This window comes from Poeciliopsis prolifica, unplaced genomic scaffold, assembly GCF_027474105.1.
Source record: "Poeciliopsis prolifica strain line A6 unplaced genomic scaffold, Auburn_PproV2 SCAFFOLD061, whole genome shotgun sequence".
Taxonomy (NCBI): domain Eukaryota; kingdom Metazoa; phylum Chordata; class Actinopteri; order Cyprinodontiformes; family Poeciliidae; genus Poeciliopsis; species Poeciliopsis prolifica.
In genome coordinates this window covers 601,625-617,456 of record NW_026562436.1, presented here as the reverse complement: position 1 = coordinate 617,456, position 15,832 = coordinate 601,625, and the positions used below count along the sequence as shown (strand labels likewise).

The 15,832-nt window shown below is 44.6% G+C and overlaps 2 protein-coding genes across 6 annotated transcripts; one reads left to right on the top strand and one right to left on the bottom strand.

The window, feature by feature from the left end:
* Positions 1–5,267: 5,267 nt before the first annotated feature.
* helq (helicase, POLQ like) lies at positions 5,268–15,815 on the bottom strand. 5 transcript variants are annotated; one of them, XM_055060587.1, is made up of 20 exons: positions 15,680–15,815; positions 14,837–14,987; positions 12,541–12,763; positions 11,761–12,373; positions 11,480–11,658; positions 11,025–11,225; positions 10,860–10,932; positions 10,550–10,647; positions 9,883–9,981; positions 9,526–9,671; positions 9,204–9,443; positions 8,589–8,730; positions 8,315–8,419; positions 7,736–7,940; positions 7,477–7,634; positions 7,299–7,397; positions 6,097–6,270; positions 5,848–5,961; positions 5,624–5,758; positions 5,268–5,473 (listed from the first exon to the last, which is right to left on the bottom strand). In XM_055060587.1, the coding sequence occupies exons 3-20, from the start codon at positions 12,721–12,723 to the stop codon at positions 5,366–5,368; spliced, it is 3,072 nt and encodes a 1,023-aa protein (XP_054916562.1). In that variant the 5' UTR covers positions 12,724–12,763; positions 14,837–14,987; positions 15,680–15,815; the 3' UTR covers positions 5,268–5,365. The 5 variants fall into 5 exon arrangements, with proteins under 5 accessions (XP_054916562.1, XP_054916560.1, XP_054916559.1 ...); XM_055060585.1 differs by lacking the exon at positions 15,680–15,815 and having other exon boundaries at positions 12,541–12,799; positions 14,837–14,855; XM_055060584.1 differs by lacking the exons at positions 14,837–14,987; positions 15,680–15,815 and adding an exon at positions 13,583–13,678 and having other exon boundaries at positions 12,541–12,799.
* Positions 13,584–15,473, top strand: mrps18c (mitochondrial ribosomal protein S18C). Its single transcript, XM_055060592.1, has 6 exons — positions 13,584–13,681; positions 13,789–13,835; positions 13,909–13,992; positions 14,862–14,919; positions 14,994–15,053; positions 15,318–15,473. The coding sequence occupies exons 1-6, from the start codon at positions 13,621–13,623 to the stop codon at positions 15,392–15,394; spliced, it is 387 nt and encodes a 128-aa protein (XP_054916567.1). The 5' UTR covers positions 13,584–13,620; the 3' UTR covers positions 15,395–15,473.
* Positions 15,816–15,832: the final 17 nt, after the last annotated feature.

Here is a 15,832-nt window from a genome sequence, read left to right as displayed (position 1 = left end):
GGCGGCAATTAGGATGCATTACCTCGTAACCCACCCTCTGTGTTTCTTTGTTAGCTCCCTTCTCTTCCTGAACATTCTCCTGTTTGCTCTTTGTGCAGCTCGGCTTCTCACAGATTACATTTCGAAATGAGGTCACAGTTTGCTGAGTTATGGTTTACATTTCATTATTAAATGGAGAAAATTTTAAAAAGTTGAGCTTTTTAAGATTCTGTATGATTACCATTTGCCCCCTAATGGTTATTTCCCCCCTTTTCTGCTGAAATTAGAAAGGGAAACTACTCTGTTATAAATAATAATAATAATAATAATTTAAAAAAAATACAGAAAAAGAGGTGTTTCCTGAAAAATAACAAATATATGGTTAAAACTAGTCTAACGTACGACCAGGACATCTTCATTATTAAAACATAATTGGCAGCTGAAAACAATAGGATGTTCTGGGTAGATTTAACCTTAATTTATGCTTCAAATCTTTGCTTAAATATATTTATATAAAGTCAGAGGTTGTATGGGACCCAAGCAGTTGATTGGCTAAGTGGTGTTCAAAGCTGCTTCTTATTGGTTGGTGTCCCAAACAATTTTGTCCACCCTTGAATGACATCATTTCATTATGACCGTTAGCATATCCATAAAACTAAATTTTCCAACAGTGAAACATGTCATCTTCTAAATAAGTAGAAATGTTTCATTGAATAGAATTCTGACTAGAGTATTCCCTGAGGACCAGGATTTAGAAAGACTGTTTTAAATAGATGTAATCTTTTGCAGCTCTTTACTTTTGGTAGTTTCTTATTTGAAGTAAATCAAGGTGGGTAAATGATGTACTTGCTTTATCTAATCCAGAGGACTCTGAAGTCCTCTGGTTTCAGTCATTCATTCACACACTGATGGTGGTGAGCCACACTGTAGCCACAGCTGCCCTGAGGCAAACTGACAGAGGCAACGCAGCACCACTGGACCCTCTGACCACCACCAGCAGACAAGGCAAAAACACAATGATGAGTTGAACAGGAGACGTTTGAACCAGCAACCCACCGGTTACAGGCTGAACTCCTACCTGCTGAGCCTCCGTTACCCAGGGTAGGACGATAGGATGGGTATAAATGGCAATGACGTTGGTGTAGGGTCACCTGGTGCACAGATGAGCTCACATTTGATGGTGATGACAGGCCAATATTCAGGGAAGCAGAGTTCTGATCAAAAGTCCTCCAAACCTTTTAGTGGGTGTTTTGAACCAGAACATGATGGAGCTGAAAACCTCTGGAGTTGCCATGGATACCAATCATGTTGTTCTGCAATGCATTTTATACATTTGTTTGGTCCTTTGGTTTCTATTCAGGAATTTTATCTCCATCTGAACACACACAGACCAGAGTTCCCCCCCTTTTGTCTGAAATGAAGAGGTCACTCTGTCACCTCTTGTCTGAGGTCGTAACGGAGCAGACATGCAGCAGCCACCCCAAGCCTCTTCCCCGTCTCCCCCAGGGTAACGGATCTTCACAGACTGGAGCTCTGCCAAACACTGAAGCCTTTTTATAATCCTCTCCTGCCGATACACACAGCTGCTGGTGTGTGTGCAGCACTGGAGCACAATGGTTGTTTCAGTGTGCACAAAGTTTTTTTTTCCTCCAGCCTGTCTGACAGGGCTGCAGAGACCCGTGAGGAATGAGATGGAATTCTGGCGTTACACAGCCGAACCCTCTAAATCAACCGTGAACGTTCGCAGGTCTCAGGTCCATAACCCCCTTTTCCTGCTCCTAATGGTGGAAGTGAAACTGGAGACCCAGGGTGTAGTCATGAATCCAGATGTGCCAATTCTCCCTCTCTTAGCATTTCATAGTTGCTGGCTGAGTGAAAAACAAAGAACACTTCTGAGTTTGGGGTAAAGAGGTGGTGCAGCAGAAACTCTGAATGAAGCTACTGTCTGTGGAAACAATTAGATTGGAAGTGAAGTCAGAGGAAGTTACTACTGATAAAACTCCTTTTTATTTGTGAAGGAACTGTGTTTTTATTCAACACAGGCGGGACTGGGAGGGATTTCTGACATCCAGCCATGGTGGAACCGCAAACAAATCACAAAAGCATATTGTAAAGACAAAGCATTCTGGGATGGGGGGGGTTCTTCCAGCCTGTTAGAATCAGCTGAACTTCTCCAGAAGTGTCTTTGAGTGTCTGAAACAAAGCTATAAAATTTGGCTGTATTATTATTCTAAGACTTTTCCAGTCTTAGAATAAGATAATAATCTCTTTTTTCCACAGCTCTGGTAAGAGTTCATGCCCGAGTTGGTCTTTACAGGCTCCATCTGCTGCCTTCATTCGTTTGTTTGGATGTTTGACCAGCTCTGGTCAATACTTACTGCAGTTCTCCATTTCACTATCAGTGCATATTTTGTTTTTGCACAGGTCAAAAGAGAAAAGTTCTTTCTCACAACAGTAACTAGATATGTTCCTTATTGCTTTTCATTTAGCTGTGAACACAACCTCAGCTCCACATTATTAAATCAAGCCACAGTGTTCTCGCTGAATGTGAAAAAGGTTATGTTCACCTCAAGATTCTTGAGGTGAATCCTGTTGCAGTGTGTAGAGGAATTCTGAGTCCGTTCATGGAGGATCTCTCATGCAGTGGGCTTCCTTCCATTGGTCCTGCAATCTGGATTCCTATTTGCTGAGTAGAGAAAATTGATCTGATAAAACCTGGTCAGATAGTTTCAAGTGTTGCTGTTCAGCCAAGACCACGTTCATTTCTCTAAACCTTCTGAAGCTGTTCCTTATGGAGGTTAAAGCAGCAGCTTTTCTTTTCTTTTCTTTTGCAGCTGTGAAGAAAACTGTGGCTGGATGTGAATAACATGACCCAGCAGTGAGATCATGGACAGCTGTAGTGAAAGTTTGCTGGAGGAAGACAGCTGGTGGACCAGCACCTGGAGCTGAGCATTAGCCCCTCCCCCCCGGCCAGTCATGGCCTCTAACTCTGGGATTGATTTTTCTCTTCCAGATCTACGCATCACTGCAGAATCTGTGCAGTTGAAAGCTGACATCAGACGATGCTGCAAATGGCTGGACTGTTTTCCACCGTGGTGATGCTGATGCCAGAGCCAGGGAAAACAGATCTTCGTTACCAATGGCAACAAGTTTCAATTTTAAGTTATGTTGTCAGGCAACAAGTTTAGCTTTTCTAATTAACCGTCAGCTGCAGCTGTCCTTAAAGGAAATAACTCTAAAAGCCGTTTCACACTTTCATTAAAGACATTCTGATGCTCCTCCAGTGAATCATCAAACGCGTCTGCTCAGCCTGGTTGATTCAGCTGTTCACTCCTGCTTTGTGCTTTCCTTAACTCACATTGAATTTTATGCAATGTCCTCAATTTTTGTCAATTCCTTTATACCAATGGGAAGAAAATGCAGAACGGACAGATTAAAAGGCAGAGTAACAAAAGTTTGTCCTGGTGAAGACTGCAGCTTGCTGATGTTTTTCAGAAACTCAAAAAGAAATGAATTATTTGCTTTCTTGTACTGCAAAGTACAAGAAAGCAAAGCAAATATATACAATTATCAAATGATGGAATCAATATCCAGGATTTAAATTGCAAACAGTAGAAGGTAGCGCTGGTGTTAAGAGTAGCCACAGTTCAGCTGATTGGTTTTGGGGTATTTATTCAGTACCATGTGGTGCAGAGGAGAAAGTACTTCTTTACAAAGTAGTGAAGTTAGAAGGAACAAAGAGGAAACGTAATATTCACCAGAGGAATTTAACAAAAAATTGTTTATAAAGATCTTCAGTATAAAAGTAGCCTAAACTAATTAATTGTGGCTCACACTTTGGATCTGTTAGTCCACTTCCTGTTGCATTATTGTAATTGCAGTCCTCCATCCTGTCCCCCCTCCCTTTTTTAATTCTTAGTTTTAATGGTCACACCCTTTTTATCCAAGGCAGCTCCATCTACAGAACCAGTCACAAGGATGGCTAAAGTTGTCCCTGCTGAACACTACAGGCTGCTGCCCTCTGCTCGATAAATCACAATAAAATGCAAAACAAAAAGGTCCAAATGTTCATTTACCTCTGTTGGTGTCAGTCTGGATAATGACTTGAGATAAGAACAAACAGAGACTAACAGATAAAGGATTCTTTGTGTGTTGTGATAAATGGTGATAATGTTAACTCCTGAGTGGTGAATCTCTGTAGCTCCTCCACAGTAGGCATCAATGGCTTCTCTGATTAATATTGTTCTTCATTCAGCATGCTTTGGTGGGTTTCCAGCTGCCACACCCTGTTCCCTCCACTAGGTGGAGAGAGCAAAGCTCTGAAAGACAGTTTGAACCCAAGCTGCTGGGTTCTCTGTCTCATTGATGCTGTTTGCTCTAGCAAACCTATGAGGCCTTCAGACACCTGCTACATTCATACTTAGTGAGTTTATACACAGTGGACTCAATTCTGATTACACAAAAAATAAATCCTTCCACTTCACAATTATGCTCTGAGAAAATACATTTGGTATTTGTTGTTGCAACGTGATAAAATGTGTTGTGATCACTTCTAGAAAGGAACAGAAAGCACAAGCTCATCTCACTATATCCATCCATCTTCTTCAACTTATCCAGGGTCGGGTCGTGGGGGTAGCACCGCAACTTCCCTCTCTCCAGCCACTTGTTCCAGCTCCTCAGGAGGAATCCCAAGGCATTCCCAGGCCAGCAGAGAAACCCATTTTGGCCGCTTGCATCAGTGACCTTGTTCTTTCAGTCATGACCATAAATGAGGATAGGAATGAAGATCGATCAGTAAATCAAGAGCTTCGCTTTTTGACTCCGCTCTCCCTTCACCACAACGGACTGATTCAGCACCCGCTTCGATGCAGATGCTACACCAACGCACCTGTTGATCTCCCGCTTCATTTTTCCATTATTCATGAATAAGATTCCCAGATACTTAAGCTAGTGTACCTGGGGCAGGACATCCCCTAATATCCCCCGACCCAGAAAAGGCTCTCTACCCATTTTCGGCTTAAGACCATGGCTTCGGTTTGGGAGGCAGTGAGCCTCATCCCAGCCTCTTCACACTCTGCTGCAAACCGCTCCAGCAAGAGCTGCAGACTTGATGAAGCCAGTAGGATCACATCATCCGTAAAAAGCCTCTTGCTATACGTTTATATTTTTTTGCATATACAGTTTTAATGAGGGCAGTCTGAGCTGAAATTAATCTAACTGATCCTGAAACAGGAGGACATTGCTCCACTCAGGGAGCTCTTGTGGCATTTATAAAACTCAGAGCAGAGTCCGTATGACGCAATATTTTAATAAGAAAACCTAAGATTAAAAAAACCCATGAGAAACAGGCCAGAAGGAGCCGAGCGTAGCATTGAGACGTTGTGTTTCAGAGTAGCTGCGGCTCCTGATGCTGCTGCGGCGGCAGGTCTGCAGGCAGGGTCAGTAGCTCATCCACTTCCTCCTGCAGAGCTGCAGCCTTCTCATTCAGGAGCATCTGGAAGACAGAGACACATCAACTGACAGACACAGCCAGGTTACTGTCACAGCTTCACACACCACTGTTGCTGCCCTAGCTTACAGAGCTGAGGCTGACGCAGAAGCAGAGGGCTTCTGCTCCAGACTGAGCAGCCTCAGCGACCCTCACCTTGGCTGAGGCCACCATTATGTTGGCCTGCTTCCGGTACAGGTGCTCCAGTGTCCCGCAAAGGATGGCAGGGTCAGCGTTGGCCAGGTGGCTCAGCGTCCTGTAGCCAGCGTTGTACAGCTGCTTTGCTCTGAACTGCACAGAAGAAGAATGTCAGTGAAGTGCCTCCAGATAAAGGCGTGGAAAAACTGCGCAAGCCTCCAGAGACAGCAGCCGGTCCTGACCTCCAGAACTCCAGCCACCTCCATCAAAGGGATGAGCTCGGCCTTCACGCAGTAACTGAGGCGGCGGTTCAGCTCCAGCAGCAGAGCTTTAAACGGCCACAACTCCTCCAGCTCCTGAATGCATCACCAAGACAAATGTTGGCAGTGCGTACAGTACGTGAATGTGAGAATATGTAGCACAGCCTGCAACTTCACAGCCACTGCATGCAATGTGCTAGCATGCTGGCCGTGGCAGTGAGGCAGTGGTACCTCAGTGAAGTGCAGCACGCAGCAGCAGAAGGCTGAGGCGGAGCTGAGCAGAGTCTGAACAAAGCCTCTGCTGAGCTGGAAGCGGTCGGCCACGACCCACACGTCGGTGTCCTTCAGCAGGGAGAAGAGGACCAGAGCTAGGTACATCCGCTTCACTGCCACCAGATCCACGCTCTGCAACGCAGACAGGCAACCAACACAGCTATACACCATTATGCTGTGCAAAGCACTAACTTTGGATAAAGATTCAAAGTAATGCTCAGATCTTTACTTTGACTTGGGAATTGTAACGTGATCCAAACTTTACCTATCATGTTTTGGAAAAAAGTTTGTTACTTCTACTGTTCCTAGTTGATTAGAGATCCTGTCTTCTTTTACAAAATAACTCATAAAAAAAAATTCTGCTCCTTTTCATAATCACTATTCCTGATATTCTGCCAGGAAAGCAGATGATAAATAATCCAACATTTACAACCTTATTATTTTTCTGTGCTTTTCTTTATTTATCTGTGAAGTCAGACTGCAGACTTCAGATTGAGCCCATGGTATTTACATCACTGAGAGGTTAAAGCAGCATGTCTGTAACATGGACCTCTTCCTTTTCTTTAAACGTGTCAAATTATTGCTTGTTTTTATTCTGTTGGTACCTTTGACAACATCCCTATTTCTATTGTACAATCTAAGATCCATAATAAGTGAACCATTGATTATCTACTCCAGAATTCATCACTAACCTTCTTCCAGCAGTAGTTTGATGAGTATTCTGAATTCAAGCAAATCCACTGGATCTTCTGAAATCTCCCCATTACTTCAGGATCATTTCCTAACATTCTTTCCCTGGAAGCTTATCTGAACTATGACATTATGTGAACATTTAAACAAATCTGACAGCTGTTGTCTTCCCATTAACTAACACTATCATGTGATATCTTTAGACCTCTCCCATCCTGCTGCTCACCCCCAGGCCTCTCTTTCTCTCTACTCTAGTGCCACACTGACTGCAGAAGCTCCTTTTTGTTCCCCAACAACCTGTTGACTCGTTCTTCAGCTCTTTTGGTCCCTCAATTCTCACAGGCTGTGCTTAAATCACCTGCTCCTGCTCTGACATCATGGACTCCCAGGGGCCTTACAGCATTCACCATCCTTAATTCAGTGCTTGGTAACACTGAATTACTCCAGAATTTCCTGCTGACCCCCGTTACCTTCTTGAGTGTCTGTCCTGCAGCCTTCCGGGCCACGAAGCTCTCTGGGACTCCGACAGCAGCAGACATCTTCTGCTCTGAAGCAGACAGCAGGGTGAACTGCAGAGAGGACATAGCAGCCACTCAGCAGGAAGCCCTGAGGCTGGCTGCTGAGTGGCGTCTGACGGAGGCTGGCTACCTGTCTGAAGTAAACCATCCAGTCAGGGTTGCTCTGAGGGACCAAATCGTAGGGGGTCACCAGGTAGACCAGGTGCAGGTGGCTGCTGAGCTGCAGTCCCTCCAAACCTTTCAACAGGTCTTTATACAGAACAGAGGAGTAGGACAGATCCACTGAGCCTGCAAGACAACAACACACATCACATGATGGTCCACCTGTCTGGTGTGTGTATCTAAACGTCCCTCAGTGTTCTGATGACCGGCTCCATGTCAGGGTTTACCTTTGTAGGCTGCCCTGCCCAGTCTAGTGACCTGCAGCAATGGGGAGTGTGTTGCTGTGATGGTGATGAGCTCCTTCTCCTGCAGTGTGGCTACGCAGTCCTGGATGGTGTCCCACAGGCTGCGCTTCACACACAGCTGCTGCTGCTGCACAAACAGCAGCGTCCCACGCAAGAACTGCTCCACTTGCTGCAGCGACGAGGAAATCTGCAGCAACACCACACAGCTCACAATCACACCTTCAACCTCAGCCTCAAACACTTTCTCTTTTCTGAGGAACACAGAAATCCAAACTGGAAAACAGGTTAAAATATCGAATAACAAGCAAGAAAGTCTTAAATGGAGATACAGTCATCAGAACTGTGTTGCTAACATCTCTGGATGTATTCCAGGGATGGAACTTTGTGTTCTGGATCTGTTGCTCACATGCAGACATCCATCTTCCTGACATTAAGACTACAGCTGATCAGAGCTGTCAAAACACAAACAGATCTCGGAAGGAAAATGACCAGGGTGATTTTACTATGTGTGTTTAGATTTAGAGAAAAAAAAAGACACGAAGCAAAAGGAGAGACATTTACATTTAATCCAATCAGTGACAGGATCAGACTGAGGATGCCTTTCCCATCGTCCTGCAGCAGGTTGCTATAGCAGCTCTCCATGGGGGCACATACCAGCTCTTTGGCCTGAAAATAAAACCACCAATTGTTGGATTTTACAGCTCTGCAACCATACAGAATTTACTAAAACAACAATGCTAAACATATGAAGATTCCAGTGCAAGCTGATAGACAGCTCTTCCATATTTCCTTACAGAAGTTTGAACATGTCTAATAAAAAGCAATAAGATGCTACCATGCTCCTGTCTTTCTCCTGCAGGATGAGGATGCTCTCCCCGATGGTGTCGATTCCAGCCCGACCCGCTCTGCCCACCATCTGTTTGTACTGGCTCCTCTTCAGGAAGTCCGTAGCCACATAAGGGGACCGCAGGATCACCCTGCAGGAAGACAGCCACAGAAATATTCCTGTTATTGTTTCATTTGGTTTTGAGTCGCCACTGAAACTACACTTCGCTGAGCCATCATTCTACAAAAAAGCAAATATTTCATTCTGAAATACTTTATTCATCCTAAAGGGAAATTAATTATTATAGGTCATATAATCTAAATAACTTCAAGGAGTTGCTGTGGATGGTGATGCTGTGGAGGAAGGATGCCTGGTACCAGTCAGTCTCACAACAAATTTGCAGTAGGGTCTGACTGAAGACTTTTGGTGTATGACAGTATCATCAGTGTTACGACATACTAATAGCTCAAATTCTGGACAGCAGGGACTAATTGCCACAGTAACATTTGTTGCTGCCTCCATCAGTTGCTAATCCATCTCCTTTGCTTCTTCAGCTGTCTAGAAACATGTCAGCCCTCCAGGAAACTTTGGAGGGTTTAAGTAAAGAAGTGAAGCTGATCTGACCTGCGGGCTGGCAGGTTGATTCCTGCTGCCAGGGTGGAGGTGCAGGCCAGCAGACAGAGCACGCCCCTGGAGTAGGCCTCCTCCAACAGCTTCCTCTCCTCAGCAGTAAGGCCGCTGTGGTGGTAGGCCACGCCGTAGGGCACGGTCCTCCTCAGCACCGGGCACATGGAGCCGTTCCCACCGGCCTTCAGCTCCTGGAGCAGCACGGCCTTCTCAGCCTCCTGGTGCTGCAGAAAGTCTCTGAGGGGAGAAGCAGGAAGTCTGAGCAGCAGCAGGTGGATGCATGGCTGCAGGAGAATACCAGGTGGAGCAGTGCACTCACGCCTTTAGATACTTGCAGATCATTCCTGCAACATTCTCACAGTTTTTCTTTGTAGGACAGAAGACCAAACATGAATGCAGAGGGATGACTTCTGTTACCAGGGCGATGATGTGGTCTGGGTCAATCTTCTGCATGGAGCTGGAGTACTGCAGAATGAGATGGAATCAGGTTTCACCTCGTTACTGATGACCTCACAGCTCTTTTCATCCTGCTATCTTTGATCTAAAAACTGAGAATCCTTCACGAATGATTTGTTCTCCATCATTGATGATACTGCTGACTGCCAGTCAGTCACATGGCAGGAATAACTCCTCCATGACAACTCATTCCACACAATCTGATCAATACCAAACTCACTTTATAGTTGAGCATTCTGGAGAATCTCAAGCAGTTTTCCTCCTTCGGGTCAACTTCATATATGGTGTCGTTCAGTTTGACGTATTCTTTCAGCTGAACCTGGAAACAGACAGCAGACTGGAGCTAATGCAGAATCTGCTTGACAGAACCAAACTGACTGTTTTTGTCCCTGGAGCCTGCGACACAAAGTGTGTTTATTTTAAGATGATCTTTTTCACACCATTAAGAGTGAGAGCAAAGACAGGTTAAGATAGGGTTATAGTTGACATTGAGCTAGGTTTCTGGCCTGACCCTGCACCTTGCCTGAACCTCCATTTTGTGTAACTTGGGCCAGATCGGACATGCTCTATTTGGAAGCATTTGGAAGATGTTCCTGCAGAGCAGCTTCACCTGTATATGATCCCTCTATGAAGGCTCTCTTTTCTGTGAGTACTGCACTAACTTATACATCAAGATTAACAACCTCACCTCTTGTTCGGCTTCCACACACTTAACGCACAACTCTAAAAGCTAAAACAGAAAGGCTTTTGGGCTTTTAGAGGTTCACGTTTTAGAGGTCTGCTGTTGGTCACAGACAGACCAATGGCGAGTTGAGTTTGGTCAAGCACACTCATACAATTCAGAGATCTGATGGAGATATTATTCAGACTCTACACCCTTCACTTACTGGCCTGAAGTCATTTGTGTAATTTTCTGCCCCCAGAAACGTCTGCAGGTCCTTGATGTTCCCCAGGGTGGCGCTCATTCCAATAATCTGGGTTGCTTCTAAAAAACAGAGGAGCGCTTTAGATTCAATTATTGATTACAATCAGAATAAACTTCATTCAAGTGTGTGGGACCAAAGTATTTGAATTTGGTCTCCATCAACTGTATGGTGCAATTATGAAAAAGAAGCAAAAAAATATAAACAAAGAAAAACACACATGGTTAGTGAGGATTAATTAACTTGATTCTGTCTGACAGAAGAAGCCACTCACTGCTCATGTACCGAACCTTGGACAGAGTCATTTCGATCACAGCCCCTCTGCTGCCATCACCCAGCATGTGGAGCTGCAAAACCAACAGGAAAAACCCTGCAGTCAACTTTCTCTGAATCCTTCCTTCCCCTCCTCAGCTGCCACTGAATTGAGAAGAGTTTGCACCTCATCAACCACCAGCAGCCCCAGGTGGTCCAGCCTGCTGCTTTCTATCAGTGAGTTGACCAGGCTGTGGGCCTTTTCTATGGTAGCGATGTACAGGGATCTCTTGTTTCTTCTCTTCACAGGTGGAAACTTGCCTTTGCTGCCAGCGTACTCCTCCACCATGAAGTCCAGCTCCAGGCCAAAGGAAGCCAACCCACGCACCTGGCAAAGCCCGATGGAGATATAAACACAGATTGGGGGGGAAAAGAGGGCGAAAGTCTGAGATGAAGCCGACTCCTGTCAAGAGCTTTAATTCTTTAAGCGTTTGTCAGATTTTATTATATTGTGAGCACACGGAAGGATAAAAACTAAGAAATCATCTTAAGAACCCATGTGTTTACTTTTTTTTATCTGTGTATGACTGGAACTGTGGAAGGTGCCATTTGTACCAGAAATGAGGAGGTGTGCTCAAGTACCTTCTCCTGCACCAGTGATATGTACGGTAAGATGAACAAACAGTCCTTCCTCCTGCACAGCAGCTCTCTGAGGATGAGGATCTCTGCCACCAGGGTCTTCCCTCCGCTGGTAGGAAGAGAGTAAATCAGGTTCCTTCTCTGCTGAACACACTCGAGGTTCAGACACGCCTCCTGCCAGTCTGAAGCACAAAAGCAAATCAGCTGATAGATGCTATGTTATTCTGTAAAGTTTGTAGCTATTCAGAGGCATTAGTAACTCTCTTGATTAACAATATTCTCACCGTATAACTTCTGGATTCCTCTCAGCTTGTGCATCAGCTCTTTGACCTTGCTAGGGAGTCCAAAGAACGGCCCAAGGTCTGGAGTCTCAGCTGATATGGTTTCCATAGCCTGAATGGCGACACTGATCTCCTCAGAAACAACCGCCTCCTTCAGCAACGCCGTCCGAGACACACCGACAGGAGTCGCTGCGTTCCCCAGCATGGTCTTTTTCAGAAGGTCCGCCACACTCCTCCTCGCCTTGTTGTGTCTCCTGCTTCCATCCTCAGAGTTTGTTTCTCCTGCGGCCTCAGTGTGAGAAGGTGTAGAGGTTTTGTTTTGGACCTGCAGCTTGCTTTTCTTTGCCTGATCTTGGATTTGTTCCTGAAACTGCAGCTGACTGGGAGGCAGGTCCTCAAACGCCTTGTCCTCCGGCTCATGGAACACCGAGTCAGTGAGTGGGCCCTTAGGGGACTGGAACATGGAGTCTGCAAAAGGCTGCCGAGTCCTGAAACTCTGCAGGTTCTCTGATCGCAGTCTTTCATGTTGTTCTACTTCCTCCAACTTTGCGAGGATGGCGGTGTCCTCCAGGATGCTGTCATAGTCACCAAACAGATCTTCACTGTCGCTGCAGTACTGCCACCAAAAGACAAGAAGAGAGGTGAAAATGGCCTTAGAAATGTACAACTTTTAACAAGCAAGTCACCAATGTGACTGCTGTGCAAACAGAATAAATCTTTGACTTGTTTATATATATAACTGGTAGAGTAAATGTACATCCATCCCACAGAACCCCGTGGTACCTCCACAGCTCCATGTTCTGCCATGATGCTGCTGTTCCTCCTGGAGAGGAGGCATTTCGCTGCTCTTCCTCCTCCTCCTCTCCCCTCCTTTAGGAGAGGGATCAGGTGAGTCTTAAGAAGGTCTCGCGATCTCTTCCTCGCGCAAACTCGCTTAATTTTGACGTGGAGCCTCCCGCAGCTCATTCCTGACTGGGCCTGGTGTCACTAACGCGTCTGAGGCATCCTGGAGCACACACGACAATAACTGTCTGCTTCCGGGCTGTCGGAAAAATAGTAAACATGAACTCAGAACACTACAACACGCGGTGTAGACAGCTACAGTTAGCTCTAAACACTTCTCATTTTGTTCCCACAATAAACTAAACAGAAATAACATTTTTTTTTAAATTACCCTTCTCAAAAAGTTAAAGGACAGTAACTGGAACTATGCAGACGTAGCCTGAAAGTACAAATAAAATGTGACGACCGCTCAGCACATTCAAACTGATGAAGACTCACGTCAGAGCAAAAATGAAGAAAATCTGACGTCACTTCCGTTGTCATGTGTGGCCTGCTGTTGGATGTTTAAAATATGGGTGACATTTCTACAATATATTTCTCCTATAATGATTATTGGAGGAACTGACGGTGTTTTGCCAAACTAACACAAAACATATCAAATCGTGCTGTTGTTGATAGACAACCCAAAGTGACGTAAACAGAATTAATGAAAGTCTAAAAGGTCAATCAAACTTATTTGGGTTGTAACTGGTTAGATTTTGTTGATTAAAATATTTAGATCTCAATATATTTCCAATTTACAAAACATGTTAATTTAAAAAGTTTTATAGACACACAATTTCTCTCTGCAAATATATTTTTTTTTTATCACAGGGTGTTTTTTTGTTTGAACAGGGTGTTTTTTTTGTTTGAACCTTTGCAACTGTATTAAAAAGACATATATGCATTATATTTAATGTTACCAAAAAAGGTGTCGAACTTTAGAAAGCTTAATTAAAACTGTAAATGCGGGCGGAACCACAGTGACACTGCCAGTGTTTACCGTCGTCCCGGAGCTTCTTCCTGTCCTGCCAGGTCAAAATGTTGTGTGTGAGAGGGCTCCAGAGGCTAAAGGCTGCTTTCTGTCTCCCTAGGAGCACAAGTGAGTATCTGTCGGTCTGAACGGGTTTCCGAGGTGTTAGCTATACACCCTGTTTGTTGAAACGGAACGTTTGTCAATGTGAACGGGCTGTTGTGTTCTCTGTGCAGCACACAGGAGCCTTACATCCGCTGAAGTCCTGCCGAAAGATGACGCTGTAAGAAAAACACTGGCAGAATGTTATGTGGCTGCAATACGAGTCTGTAATAACGATACGTCTTTCTGTGTAGCTTCTAAAAGTGGAGAATCCGTCCAGGCAGACCAAAAAAGGCTGCGTGCTCTGCAACGTAACAGTGGACTTTAAAAACATCCAGGTGGGTCAGTGAACGCCTCGTGGTTCCAAATGCAACCAGAAACAGCCTTTGTCTAAACCTACTCCTCTAAAAATTCTAGTCCTGCCAGAAAATTTGGAATCGCAACTTTAGAGGATAATCTGTGTGTAGTAACAGCTCATTTTCTATATCCTGCAGTGCGATAAATGATAGACTCATTCAGTATTTAGGAAAAATAACGATTTTAGGGGAAATACAGTGAGCCAACAGCTTCCATTCCGAGGCTAAAAGTTCCAACCATCCATCCATGTTGCCCTTTCATTAAGTTGACCTGTATTTGCTGAAGGAAGCGTTCTTTGCTCAGTGGACAGATCCTCAGTAATCTGGACTGACCTCGTCCCTGCATCGTCACTATGGAGACCTCCAGCAGTTTTATTCTTCCGATTCTTTTAGATGGCATCATTGAAACCATTATATACTTGCCAGTGCAGTTTAGGATTACTTCAATCCTGCTTTCATCCAATTATATTCTTTGTAAGGTGTAGATTGGCCCTGTCTGTACATGAATCAGATTGCTTTCACCTAGTTTTGTATAGTTTGCTCACATGGACTCCCATTTCTGTCATTTTTAATTTGTTCAAATTTTCCTATTTCCTCTGTTAAAATGTTTCCTTTCTTATTACCTTCCAGTTTGTTTGGATTCAAAGTTTTAAACCTACCTTAATGGGAAAGATCTATTGGTCCCCAGGAATAATAATAATAATAAAAAACAATACTGTTTGAACTGACAGGAAACAGAGACCCAACAAAACAGCTGTCAGTTCCACATTTCCATCTCTACTTGGATCTCCTATTAAATCCAGTGGCTGTACTGTGTTGCAGTAACCTGATCTCCACTTGTCCTCCCTCAGCTTCTGTCTCAGTTCGTCTCTCCTCACACCGGCAGGATCTACGGCCGACACATCACAGGTGAGCTGCGGCTGCTCAGCCTTGTCCAGAGTTGAAGGCTGCTGTTGCTCACAGTGTCTCTCTCTGTCCTCCAGGATTATGTGGAAGAAAGCAGAAGGAGATCTCTAAAGCCATAAAGAAGGCTCATTCATTGGGTGAGTTAGATTTCAGCTTCTCCCAGTGTGTTACTGCTGGTTTGGAATAAAACAAACACACACACACACAGAAGAGCGCTGCCAGCATCTGATCAGGTGGTTGCAGCAGCAGCAGCTGATGGTTGCATGTCAGCAGTGTGATAGACCTGGTCTGCTGTGGTGTTCTGATAAAACTCATTCTATAGATTTTATATACCCAAAGTTTGTTTTACTCATGTTGTTTCCTCATTTTGCTGAAGGTCAGGGTTTCTTGTTCACCTGCAGGTTTCATGCCAGTGACCCACAAGTACCCTGAGTTCATAAAGGATCCCAGGATCTGCAGCATCAAACATCTGGATTAGAGGATCAGTATTTACTGCTCCCTGTGTGTAAAGTTAAAAACTAATGTTGTTTGTATTAAACTTAAAAATGTCCACCATCTCTTCCTGCCTTTCCCCTGTTTGTCCTGCTGAGACCTGTGTTGGAGAGTGACCCAGGTTGTGGTCCTCAGAGGGCCATTTAGTGGTTCTGAACCAATGAGGAGATTGTAGACCAGGGGTGTCAAACTCCAGTCCTCGAGGGCCATTGTCCTGCAGTTTTTCAATGTGCCACAGATACAAAACACAGGAATGAAATGGCTGAATTACCTCCTCCTTGTGTAGACAAGCTCTCCAGTCTTGCTAATGACCTAATTATTGTATTCAGGTGTGGTGTAGCAGAGGCACATCTAAAAGTTGCAGGACACCGGCCCTCGAGGACTGGAGTTTGACACCCCTGTTGTAGACCATTAAACAGAACCT